The following is a 13,478-nucleotide window of genomic DNA, read 5'->3' on the forward strand; positions in this document are numbered from 1 at the left end:
TATTGCTTTCTATAAAATGGTCTGTTGAACTGCGAAACATGTGCACGTTCCTTAACTCATTGTGTTCTCCCATCCACTTACCACGATTTGTGGTGGAGTTCCGATGTGCAGGGAATCGGGGGAAGGGGGTGGAAGTTCGGAGGACGACTACAAACACATGGAGGCTTACACAAAGATCACTTGTGTGCCGAGTCGATCTTTACAAGGTGCCAATCGTTTATTAAAAGACGCCGACATAATGTACATGAACGGCGGGCAAATGAGCCCCTATGACTATAGCCTTGGAGCTGGTTTTAGTTCAATTTGCATGTAAATTAAGGAGAGAAGCCACCATAGATACCACTCTTATTACTTAACCTGGGTATTAATCTTAGGAACAAATGCTTTAGTTTGGGACAGCCTGCTGGATGTAAGACTTAGCGTCTTCATTGTGCATATGTTAACGCAGCGTGGGCTGTATCTACACCTTACCTTCTACATATGTTGTCGCTGCGATGGTCATGACACTTTGAGACTGCAAATTCCTTTTAGAAAGAAAACAAGGAATAAGACTTTAGTTGAGATTCTGGATTTTACTAAATGTTCCTTGGAAAATATACTGGAAATAAATAAATATTTAATTACGTGGATTAGAACAAAATTTGGCATTTGAGTAATCGTGTCGATCTGGTATTTTCTTGTCACTGTTTAAAAAACCGCCATTAATTCGATTTGAAATAGACATTACTCAAACTTCTTTTGCTAATATTGTTGCAGCAGATTGCTGTAACAATTAACTGTGAACAATTATTTCGCAGTTAAGTGTTTCAACAATGCGGTGAAAATTATTTCGTTTTTTTCAAATGTTACAATATATGGTGTAAATTATTTCGTTTCTTAAAATGTTACAACAATGTGGTGCAAATTATATCGCACCACAAAAAAATTTCGAAATAATTTTCACCATATTTCAACAATACGTTGAAAATTATTTCGCTTTTTTCAAATGTTACAACAATATGATGAAAATTATTTCGCTTTTTTCAAATGTTACAACAATATGATGAAAATTATTTCGCTTTTTTCAAATGTTACAACAATATGGTGAAAATTATTTCGTTTTTTTTCAAATGTTACAATATATGGTGTAAATTATTTCGTTTCTTAAAATGTTACAACAATATGGTGCAAATTATATCGCACCACAAAAAAATTTCGAAATAATTTTCACCATATTTCAACAATATGTTGAAAATTATTTCGCCTTTTTAAAATGTTACAACAATATGATGAAAATTATTTCACTTCTTAAAATGTTACAACAATGTGGTGCCAATTATTTCGCTTTTTTCAAAGTTACAACAATGGCGAAAATTATTTCGCTTTTTTAAAATGTTACAACAATGTTGTGCACATCATTTCAGTTTTTTTTTCTTTCAAATGTTACAACAATGTGGTGCACATCATTTCAGTTTTTTTTTTTTTTTCTTTCAAATGTTAAAACAATGTGGTGCACATCATTTCATTTTTTTCAAATGTTACAACAATGTGTGTGGCGAAAACTCCTCTGACCGTTTGGTCGTCCTGGAGTAAACAGAAAATTTATTTATTTTTATTTTATTATTTCGCTTTTTTTAAATGTTACAACAATATGGTGCAAATTATTTCGGTTCTTAAAATGTTACAACAATGGTGCCAATTATTTCACCTTTTTCAAATACTACAACAATGGTGCAAATTATTTCGCTTTTTTCAAATGTTACAACAATGTGGTGCACATCATTTCACTTTTTTAATGTGTTACAACAATGTGGTGCAAACTATTTCACATTTTAAAATTTGTTACAACAATGTGGTGCAAATTATTTCACATTTTAAAATTTGTTACAACAATGTGGTGCAAATTATTTCGCCTTTTTTTTTTCCAAGAGCGTTGTAACAATGTGGTGAAACCATCTTGGTAGGAAAAAAATGATTTTTAAATGTTTATGTAACATTTTAACTGTAAAAAAATAACCACGAACAATATTACAGAAAACAAACTGTTTTGACGTCTAATATCGGATAAAACCACCTTATTGAAAAGGGAAAAAAAATCATTTTTATAGAAACAATAAAAGGAATCAATCACATCGATACATTTACCTTAATGTGCGGTTTTTGGTTGTATTTTCGAACTACATCTTTGCATTTTCGTCATTAGTTGTTGCATTTTTGAAGTAATTGTTTTGGTTGAGCGCGTATTTTTGCGAGTCCATTTGAAGGCTCTCACTGCGCATATTCCATTTAATTTAAACTTAGCGCTCTAACTGCCATCACTTAATAAATGCAAATGAAAACTTTTAAAGGGAATGTTCGGGGTGAAATTAGTATGCCGGCAGTCTACGGAAAAAACTATGAATAATTCAGATCTGCCGCTTAAATAATCCCATTACTAAGTAATACAATTTTTTTCTTCTCCTTATCATAGCATCATTACAGCCATCCATTGCAGCATTGCAATGGACATATGGGTGGCGGGGGAGGGGGAGGGATTAAATTCTCGTGCATTTTTTTATGCCTCTAATTGTCTTTATTATTAGACGGCGACATTAAACTGCGGATAGAAAGAAATGAGCGGTGCTTCTTTAACATAACAGACCCTGTCAGTACGGGATGCGACTGCTTCTTCTGGGGAAGCTTTGTTTTTCTGTTTTGTTTTATTGCGCGCAAATAAAGAGCGGAATTCGAGTGGAAATTAAAAATGCAAATGACGTTTTATGAATTGTGGGTGGTTCGACCCCCCTAAACATTTGATTTGGACAGAAAAGCAATTAAACTCTTAATTACCATCCCATAAAACTCATTTACTGTACTGTTTTTTCTTTTTCTTTCTTTTTTTGTCTAGAGAGAGGTCATCACGTGCCATTTGCATCGCCCGATCGGCATACGGACGGCGCCGCCAACTTTCCACCTGTGACGGACGTCCTCGCCAGAGTGTCCTCCAACCTGTGCGAAGAATCCGAACCGCAGCAGTCCCCTCTTCTAGCCAGCGTGGCGGACTTCACCCCTTCCGACAGTTCATCGCCTACTCTGCCGGACATCCATTCGCTGATTCGTTCGCCTAGCGTGTCCCTGGACAACAAAAACTCTCCGGGCAATGGCAGCGAGTGTCCGGATCATCTGACCACTGGATCCAAACCGAAGATCTGGTCACTGGCCGACACGGCGACCAGCAAAAGTCCCCCGACTGTGTCAACGCTTCCCGCGTCTTTTGGCGACGTCGCCTTCATGGCCGGAGACAATAGCAGCAGCAGTAATGGCAGCAGCAGCCGAAGTAGCAGCGGGGGGATTCTGGGGAATCACTGTGGGTGGTTCTCTCCCGCTTCATACCACGTCAATAATCCCTCAACCTCCATATCTCACCTTGTGGGTAGCGTGACCTACCCCACTTTCGCCTCCCCACCCCAGGCAACCAATATGTTTTCCACCACAGCTGGCTCCGCTTCGTACAGTGGCGTTCACGGACTAAGTCCAATACCCCCTCAGACTGATACACCGCCACAAACTCCCCCTAATATGAAGGTGTCGACAGCCTTACCTTTACATTTGAGTTCTTCGGTGACGGCCGGCTACTTTGCTGGCCAGTCGTCTCACCTGTATTTGGGACAGAGTGCGCCATCTGGTGTGTGCAGTAGTGGACATTTGCAAGCATCACAAGGTAATTGTTATGTCAATAAAGATTACGTTAGACTTTTTGTATAAAGTTGAAATATTAATTTGATTTGAAACTTTTCTGGGATAGTTCTGTACTGTATCAACACGTTTAACGATTCTAAATCCACAATGTATACATCGCGTGTCTATTTCCAGCTGTTGATCTCCTCTGTCCACCCCTCTGCGCATATTTCTTATAGTAAGAGAGAGCTCGGTTAACCTGTAGATTTATTTACCACATTTTAACCCCCCCCCCCTTAAATTCGGTTAGAAAAGGTTCTGTGTTTTAACTAGTCTAAATCAAGTTCTGTCTTATCGATCGATTTTTCAAGTCCATTCTTTCTCTAGGATCTTCTCCAACTCTGTATGTACTGTGTGTCCAGCTTTTTCAAAAAAAAAAGGAAGCCATTATAAATCTATTCTAATAATTCCGAGCGATTTTTCTGGATTTTTTGTTCATTCCATGTTGAGTTACAGCTTCGAGAGAGTTGAAAACGTAATTATTTTTATGGGTTGAACTTTTCAATATGCTGACCGATGATTGTGGTCGAGTGTTAATGTCAGTTGTGTATCTATCACAAGGGAGGAATTTGAACCGTTAAGCTGACAGACACTAGAGATTCCATAGATGTTTCTAAAGTTCATGGTTCAAATACGGACTGGTGACTCACCGTTACAATCAATGCGACTTAACTGTGTTCTATAGACATTGTCAGACAACGTTCAAGATGTAAACAAATAAATTTGCGTAACCATTTATCATGTTCGCTTCAAGAGCGACAATCGGCTATCATTTGCAGAAACAGTCCATCAAGATCCCCCCACCACCACCGTCTCTGTCTTTTTTTTGATATAAAACCCTTGGCCATCGGTCGTGTTATTGCATTTCAATAAAGATTTATTAAATTATATACCATCTTACCAAAAGTATCCGGACATTAACGAATAGGTATCGATTATTCAAATATTGTAGAGGGTAGCGCGGAGGTATAAATGATCTACAGAAAGTTGAGGTGCCATTCGTCCATTGAATTACTTGCGCCATCCATTGGACAAATATAATCTCGGTCTTTTTTTTATTAACTTTGCTGATTTTATCGATTGTCATATTATTTTTAACATTCATTTTTTTTTTTTTTTGTTTAGTTTATCCAAGGGGTTGTCAAACTGTTGATCGTAACCCTCTTGGGGGTTGCGAGTAGCGTAGAAGGAGTCGATATTTTTTTTTTTTACATTTTATCTCTGATTTTAAATGATTGATTTTTTGTTTGTTCGTTTATTTCCAAAGCAATGGTTTTGTTTATAAAGTTGTAAGGTTCTGTTATTGTTTATTTGATATGTAGATTAAAATTTAATTATTATAAGTGAGTGGCATTTTTATTTCTCGCTAAACTTCACCCAAATGAAATGATTAATTTTATTTATAGGGGTGGGAGGTCGTACAGATTCATTTCTTGTACGTTCTTTTCTTAATCCCTTTCCGATTCTGTTGAGTTGATTAAAAGTCGATGAACCTTATAATATCTGTTGGTTCATTCTGAGAATCTTTTCGGGATCTGAGCATCTTTTCTGAGAATATTTTCGGCAAACTCTAAGGGATCGGTGGTGTGTGTTTAACGCCAAAGCAACTAAAGTTATGAGGTGTTAGGACAGTAGCGGATTAAGGTCGGTTGAGGCCCCGGGCGCAGAAGAAAATATTGGGCCCCTTAAAAAAAAGAGAGAGACAGGGAAAATAAAAATACATGTTAACCATTTTTTAAAATAAATAAAAAATATTATGTACTATTAATGTTTTATTTCCAATAAAATTTGAATATAATATATGTATAATATAATTAATAATAGCATAATAAAAATCAAAAAGTTTTGAACTAATAGTTGAACATATTAGTTCAACAAATTATGCCCGGCAACCCAAAGGTCGCGGGTTCGATTCCCGCCTCGGGCTTGCATCAAAGTACTGCAAAAACCTTGGGAGGTGCAATATGGCCACAGAAGCCGATGCGCCAACAACTACCAAATCAAAAAAAAAAAAAAAAAAAAATCAACAAATTAGTTGAACTAATATGTTCAACTAATGGGTTTTGCGTATAAAGTTGGGGTTTTGCGTGGGCCCTTCAGAAGTCGGGGCCCAGGGCGCGCGCCCGGTGCGCCCGCCGTTAAATCCGCCTCTGTGTTAGGACGTATATTGTGTGGGGCATTTTTCTTCCAGCTGAGGGATTTGTCTGGCTGCTGGACGAAAAACCTAAGTTTCCGGTAGATTAAACTACCAACTTTCTCCTGAGACCAAGTAACTTGGCTACATTGTCAAAAAAGCCGATAAAAGTTGTAACTTCGTCAAGATGGGATTCGAATTCACACCTATTTCCACACTCTGTGGAAGAACGGTGTTCGTACCCGCTTTGCTAACCGCGAGGGCGAAGAGATTGGAGATTCCATTTTCGATTAAGATTAAAATGCTGATAATGTGTTTTATAGTATGCTCTGTCTTCATCCAGGAAAAGTTGAAAGTCTCTGATCCCTGTGTTTGATACGCTAAAAGACTAATTTCTAGGTCACTTGGGTTCGAAAGCAGAGAAAGTTGCCAAGCATCTCCTTCTGGATGATGAAAGCTCTTTAAACGTCATCAGCACAGGTGATAACACCTGGAGTTTGCTTAGCCGGAGAAATGAAGTGGAGTTTGTGGAGAGGTCTTCACTTTTCTTGACCCTGAAAGGACCAAACGGAACGTAGAAAGGTCGAGGTCATTACGAAATTCCATCATGACAACAGAATTCAAGGTTAAACTCTACGGCGCTTCAGTTTGGAACAGTGTAATACCTTAAAAGAATTATCAAGAGGAATATATATTCACGTAATTTATGCACCTGTGTGTGAGTATCAAAACCAGAACGACTCGTTTAAAGTCATGATTAGAGAGAAGCAGTTTAATGCTCACTCCTGCTCTGACTTTACTGAATTTCAAGTGGATATGACACATTTACCAACACCGATTTTAAGTTTCAACGCTAATTCACTCCCTCTTATTAACTCGCGATTGCTGCAATTGCTGGTCTTGTTTAATGAGCTTCGTTTTTCACTCGTTCGCAACCCTCATTTGAATGATTTGCGACATTCAAACATTTCCAGGACTATTTTAATAATTGGAAGAATTATATTTTGGTGTTTGAAATTGCGATGTATGAAGCATGTAAGGTTTTGGAATCAACCGGTTAAAATATTTTATTTAGTTGTTGGTTCGTTCGGTATTATAAGAAGTTTTTTTGGGATTCTGCATTGTAGATTCCATTCTGAACAGCAATAATGAAGAATCATAATTTCCTTAACAAGCGTTGGCTGAAATGAATTATTTTTCTTAGGCTTCGATTTTGTCCTGTCGGAGGTGCTCAGTATCTCTCTCCATTCTTGCTGAAAGAAAGAATAAAGAAAGAAAGAAGCTGTCCTTCCATACCGTATGAAAAAGGCCTCAATCCTTTCGTTTCTGGTGAGGGTTGCATTGCTTTTCACATGGAAACTCGGGTTTTTCATCCAGAAACCTGCAACCTGATCGAATAACACCTGCAATTTACAAGAGACAATGTAATTTGGACAAAAACAAAACACAACCTGCCCTTGGCTCCTCCAACCCGAGACTCCTTCATTGTTTAAATATACTCGGGGATTACAGGTCTAGCCTCTTCCAGTCTATCATCGGTGGTGCTGCAGTGGTATTTTATCAATATATTGCATTCTATTTTGTATTTAAAATAACATATTTGTATTATTTTATATTTTATTAAATTATTTGACGTTTTTTGGGCCGGCTTACATTATCGCAATTACTATGGCTCCATTCTTAATGTATTTTATAAAACAACCTAAAATATTTCAAATTAGAAATGAAAATAATTGACAAAAAACATAAATCAAGATAAAACACCCAATGACAATCAAAACTTATTATAATACCCGAAATTATATATTAGCAAAACTTTAAGAATTCATAAATTAGTTAGGTGGCGAGACGTTAGGCGTCGCTATAATAAAAAAAGTCTCGCGAATCATTTTGTACGTCTTTTTGCTATCATTTCAATACATTTGAGTCTTCGATTCTCTTCTCATTGACATCTCAAATTATAACACACACACGCGCTCGCTGTGGAAGCCATTAGTATGCCCCTGTTGGTTCCAGGTGATTATCAATTGGCGCAGGCCTGTTAACTCGTGACGGAGGTCGAAGTACGAAATCTGTGGACTTCCTTCTTTTGTAACATGCATCACGTCTTATCACATATCGTTAGGGCAAGTAATGTCGGTTCATTTTCTTTCAGGGAGAGAGACGAGAGCCAATGGCTTCTAATTTCAGGGCGCAGCTGTATGTCTTTTCACTGATTGGTTCACCCTATCACCGAGATACGATAACACTATCGAACCCTGACACTATACCACCCAATCGTAGATTCCACTCGTTGGGTGCACTTAATCATAATGCAATGTCGGGGGTAGCATTAAAACGATAGCGGTCGATAAAGAAAGGTTAAATTCTTTGCTGGCATATGCCGCATGGGAACACAGATACGGGTAGAGAGCTGACATGACACAGTCGGATGTTTGTACATTTTTTTTTTCTCCCTCTCGGTTCAAACTTGACTTTTAGATTCGAGATAATTTCCTCCGCATTTCCTTTTATACTCCACAACGTAGCATTAATACAGAAAGTCACTTCCACGACACGATTGATTTTTCCGAGACAGGAAAAGATTTATCATCCAAACTTTGTTATAAACACCATGATGGGACTCAGTACCATAACCCCTAGTATTCTCTCTGATGACCCTGCATCCTGACATAGCCATGCATCGTAATTTCAATTATAGATGACTTCGTCCTAAAAGTCAGAGAGAAAGATTCAACATTTCTCTTGGCAAACCAAAGACCGGTCGCTTTTCTGAAAAGTTCCCAAAGCCATTTCAACAATTCATCTATGTTTGCACGTAATTGGTGCAATTACCAACCCTTAATCATTATAGAGTTGCATAATTAAGGCGGTAATTAAGGTTAAAGGTGAGTCGATACATTATTAAATATTGTATTATCCGATTACCGTTGGTAATATAGTGCAGTTGATCAATGGTCTTTTTGAACAACTTCAATTTTTTGAAACTAAATTATTAAATCTTATGGACGGTACGATATAGAAATAAACTTTTTTGGAGAATACAATACACCACTAAATTTCAGTCTTCAAAAGAAATTAACTTTCAATCTCCTGGAAGAGAGAACTTAAATCGTACTAGAAGGCTGGATTAATTTTAAAATTTTTCGTTAAGGAACTGGAAGTGGCTCAAAGACGTAATGCTATATTCTCATATATACAGTCTGAACCAAAGCTTTGGACTTTAAACACAATATATTATTATACTTTTTAAGTCTTTCTTTCGAATCTGTGATATTGAGTCTTTCCAGCGAGAACTTTGGCGTTTAATTTCTTGGTTATATTCACAAATCTAAGTTTTATCAGCCTTAAAATGTTTCAAAGAATTACAAGATTGCAGTCCGAGATGTCCCGAAGATCCTGACCAATATGATCACTTTTACTTTTCGGTCAATTCGTCAATTCCCTCGTTTACACACCCCTCTTCCATCGAACCAAATCCTCCGCAAGATTAACGACATCTTCCCGGTGAACAGTTACTGGCCTTCGAGTCATTTGTCATCCTCGGTGGAAGTTTAGGCACACCCTCTTCTCACTCAAAGTTGGCAATGAAATGGAGCAGCAGCTATGAATGTACCTTTATAGCATCGTCCATTACCTGCGCTAACGTCGGGAAAAGTGAAGTACTCGTTCGATAGATGGTGAATCAAATCACCCAGAGGAGAATCGGTGGGTAGCTATTAGTATAGTCCAGTATAGTGGCTAGAAACTGTTTATCAAATTGGAAGATCATGGTCTAGGAACTGCCGGTTGGCCCTCTGGAAGTTTATTCAGCGTCCCTCTTGTTTTTAAAGATCTGAGTAGGTTCTATTTCTGTCTTCAGAACTGACTGAAAGGGTGTCAGTAACTGCATCCAGCGTTGGATGTGGGTACTGACGTATCCTGCAAAACTTTGTCCCATCTTTTTGTGTTCCATAATTCGTTTATGTTTATTTGTTTATTTATCCACAATAAATATTCTTGGCACCTCTGATCAAACAGTTATTGCTAAAAAATGTACCTTTTCCCATCGTGGTGATTAAAGATGGTTACTTCTTTCAAGATGGTGTATCGAAATAAAACTGCTCGCCATTCCATGCTCTCCAAATTACTCTTGGATTCTCTTTGCATTATAAACTTGATGTATGTTGGACTGGAAACACAAGAGATATAAACTTGGTGCCATTCATAATTTGAGTGGCCCCCGTCTTCTTGCTTTAAGATGGAGATTCGAAATAAAAATATTCCCATCAAAATACCTTGGAAACCTCATATGTGTACTGTAATTTAGTTCTCAATAGTCCTGTAAACACAAAGCTTATTATGGGTAATAAACACCGGATATGGTGATCCCCTAAGATCGCTTTCTCTTTATCCTACAGAGGATAATAAAACCACTGGATAACAGTCCTGCAAGTAGTAAGATCTTGGTTGCGCTATCCAGTCAATATTTTAACTGGAGTTTTTTCCTCAAGGAACTCTTTATGCTCAGAAGTGCCAAGAATATTTTTAGGTCAGTAACCTGACTTCGCAGAGTGTTTTTCAGACTCGTTTAGATGTTTGCGAGTAAATTAACACTATTTGTTTATTAATCAGTAAATAAGTATGGGGGATGTTTGAAAAGTTCGTCGCCTGAGTATAAAAGAGTAGTAGCACAGTGTTAAAATCTCTATTATTTAACACTTCAAATGGTAATCCACCAAGCTTCATGCAGTTTCAATAATAACGTCTTTTTTATTAATCACGAGTCCTGAAGCCAACAGAGTTGAGTGAATGAGGAAAGATGGGCAAAATCAGTCCCTGTGCAGTCATCCAATATTTTGGAAAAAAATAACTAACAGCAATTGACGCTCAACAGTTCGATACGTTGCCAGCGTCTTGGGCATCTCATCTGAACGTTTATACCACATAATAACAGAGGTTCTCGCTATGAAAAAGATTTCATGGTGATGAGTCCAAAAGTTATTGACAGCAGATCAAAAACGCACAAGAGTTGTCAAGACAACTGAATATTTGCATAGTTTTCAATCAGATCCAGCAAATTTCCTTGCTAGGTTTGCGACCATTAATGAGACGTGAGTCCATCACTTTCAGGAGAAAATAGAGGAGCAGTCCAAACAGTGGAAACACAGCTCTTCTTCCCCCTCCAAAGAAAGCCGAGTCCTTGTGCTGGCAAGGTGATGGCATCGGTTTTTTGAGATGCTGATGGAGTGTTGCTACTGGCTTACCTTCAGAAAGGCCAGACAGTCACAGGGGCATATTTCGCAGACCTTGTGAGTCATTTGCGTGAAAACATCAAAGACAAACGCCCAAGAAAACTCAGCAAAGGAGTCTTGTTCCACCAGGCCAACGCGCTTGCTCACAAGTCTGTCATTGCCATGGCTGGGCTGCATGAATGCGGCTTCGAAATCTTGGACCATCCCCGATATTCACCAGATCTAGCATAATCGAATTTTCACCTATTTCTTAATTTGAAAAAATACCTGGCTGGCATCCATTTTCCCACCAACAGTGACGTCATTGCTGCAGTGGATGCATTCCTGGAGGCCCAAGAGAAAACTTTCTTCGGAGCTGGAATCAATGCACTGCAGCATCGGTGGTAAAAGTGTATTAACTCCAAAGGGGACTACGTTGAAAAATAACATGTTACCATACTTCTAAGATCAACCTTTCATACTCAAGCCACGAACTTTTCAAACGCCCCGCGTAAAGCAGTTATATAGAAGAAAAAAGAGAAAGACTTATTTGTTAAGGAGTTCAAATATAGTATTTTTCACTGATGTTAAATACAGCTTGCTAATTATTTTCTTTTCTCTTTAACAGTGGCTAAGACAAGTGGACTCTACCAGATGAATCATATCCCAAGTCTGAGTCGCTCGGCATCATCATATCGATCAGAATGTCTGGCTGAAGACTATTCTTCCCATGCACATTACAGAGCCACGCAGATCCAGTAGGTGGTGAAGCCAACGTATCGTGTTTGATCTGGACACCCTTTGGACTACAAAGAAGAGATCACAGCATTATTATGTACGTGTGTGTGTGTGTGTTAGGGACGGGAGGCTGGGAGGCAGTGTTCACCGGGACAGATGAACTGTACGTGGAGGGTTGTGTTTGAGGAGCTTGTTCTCTTGCCTCCATTGGTGCTGCTATAATTGCTGCAGGACAGCAAATAAGAATAAACTGATTGGTGGGTTACTTCAGTACGATGTAACAGTATCAAAATTTCAGTGAAAGACGATATCTACCGAGACTGTCTTACAGCTTCATCTGAAGGAATTTTAATGTCTTTAAAGTGTATTCGAGAAACCAGGAAAACTATTGTAATTGAGCAATATACAGATTAATATCTCCAATAATATCCAGATTAATAATCGACAGGTGGCACCATTTATTTTCTCTTTATAATGATCTTGTGACATTGGATATAATGTCCCACCTGTTTTCCGGTCGTTATTAACATCCAGCTACCATTAGGACCATCTAGAGCATCAATTCGAAGGCTGGTCCTTGTGTTTATTTTCATTGCAAAATATTTGCAATCCTTCGTGTATGAGTCTTTAAAAAATGTCTCTTTTTCTTCTCCTTCCATAGTAATGTCAGATTATTAAACTATCCAGTAGTGTACACCACATTATGCAATATATCCTACAAGTATATGCTCCAGTATTCGGTGAGCTGAGACTGATGAATTATGGGATAGCAAGATTTCGTTTGGTATCCAGCAAATAATAGAAAAGAAATATCGGTGAAAGAATTTTTTTCTTTTTTTGCGATTTCTGCAGCAGTTTCCGCTACTGTTGTTAGATCTTATGGTTACAAATAGTATTATTTCGAGTCCTTAAACAATCCTTGAAAATGTTTATACCAAGCCCTTTGAATCCTATTATTTGTGTGTGCAGATAACAGTTACAGACTTCATACATCTGCAGCCATTTTAATAGAAAATCTGTATTGTAAATACGACTTTTAAATCATTTTTAAGAATAGAATGTATAAATTCCTACCCACCATCATCACCTTTTTCGGTTTCCAGATTAGTTTGAGTTCTTTGAGTTATATTCGATCATCTAGAGAGACTGAAGTCGCTGTAAAATCTTTTGGACTCATTGGATATTCGATGAGAGGTGGAGAATATCAGAGTTTCTTTTTGTTTTTTGGAAACTGAACCCGTGTCTTCATCACAATCATTTAGAAATAGTACCAAGGTGTATGTATTTTTGGAAACTTAATTAACCAAATCCAATTTAAAAGCCTACTTAACTTCTGTAATGTATACGTTGCTGTGTGTTTTTATCTACCTCACATATCACCAGTTCATATGTTTCTTATCTTCGGCTAATCGGTTTATGCTTAGCGTTTGAACAATGATCTACTTGCCAATGCAAAGTGGAAAGATGGTTGATATCTTTCACATGTATCCAGCAGCTCTAATAGTTTCGAATCCCTTTGCTGTTTATGGATGTGGAATGTGCTAGTAAGTTATAACCAATATGTCATGTGTAAAAATTAAAAGGAAATCATCTTTGTATTATTAATTTGCACAATCTGCAATATGTCCTAAAGGACTCGTGTTGACCACATAAAGGACTCTTCAATATAGAAGCGACCGTGTGTGTGTGTGTATATA

At 37.7% G+C, this 13,478-nt stretch overlaps 1 protein-coding gene across 1 annotated transcript in view; it reads left to right on the forward strand.

The window, feature by feature from the left end:
* The window catches only part of LOC150090024 (uncharacterized), a 98,919-nt gene extending 85,903 nt beyond the window's left edge, over positions 1-13,016 (forward strand). The window contains exons 5-6 of the mRNA XM_090368940.1: positions 2,867-3,679; positions 11,672-13,016. Coding sequence (XP_090225066.1) covers positions 2,867-3,679; positions 11,672-11,805 — 947 coding nt within the window. The 3' untranslated portion in view covers positions 11,806-13,016. The remainder of the gene's footprint in view (positions 1-2,866; positions 3,680-11,671) is intronic.
* Positions 13,017-13,478: the final 462 nt, after the last annotated feature.

This window comes from Mastigoproctus giganteus, chromosome 2 (assembly GCF_048544385.1).
Source record: "Mastigoproctus giganteus isolate SK-2022 chromosome 2, ASM4854438v1, whole genome shotgun sequence".
NCBI classification, from domain to species: domain Eukaryota; kingdom Metazoa; phylum Arthropoda; class Arachnida; order Uropygi; family Thelyphonidae; genus Mastigoproctus; species Mastigoproctus giganteus.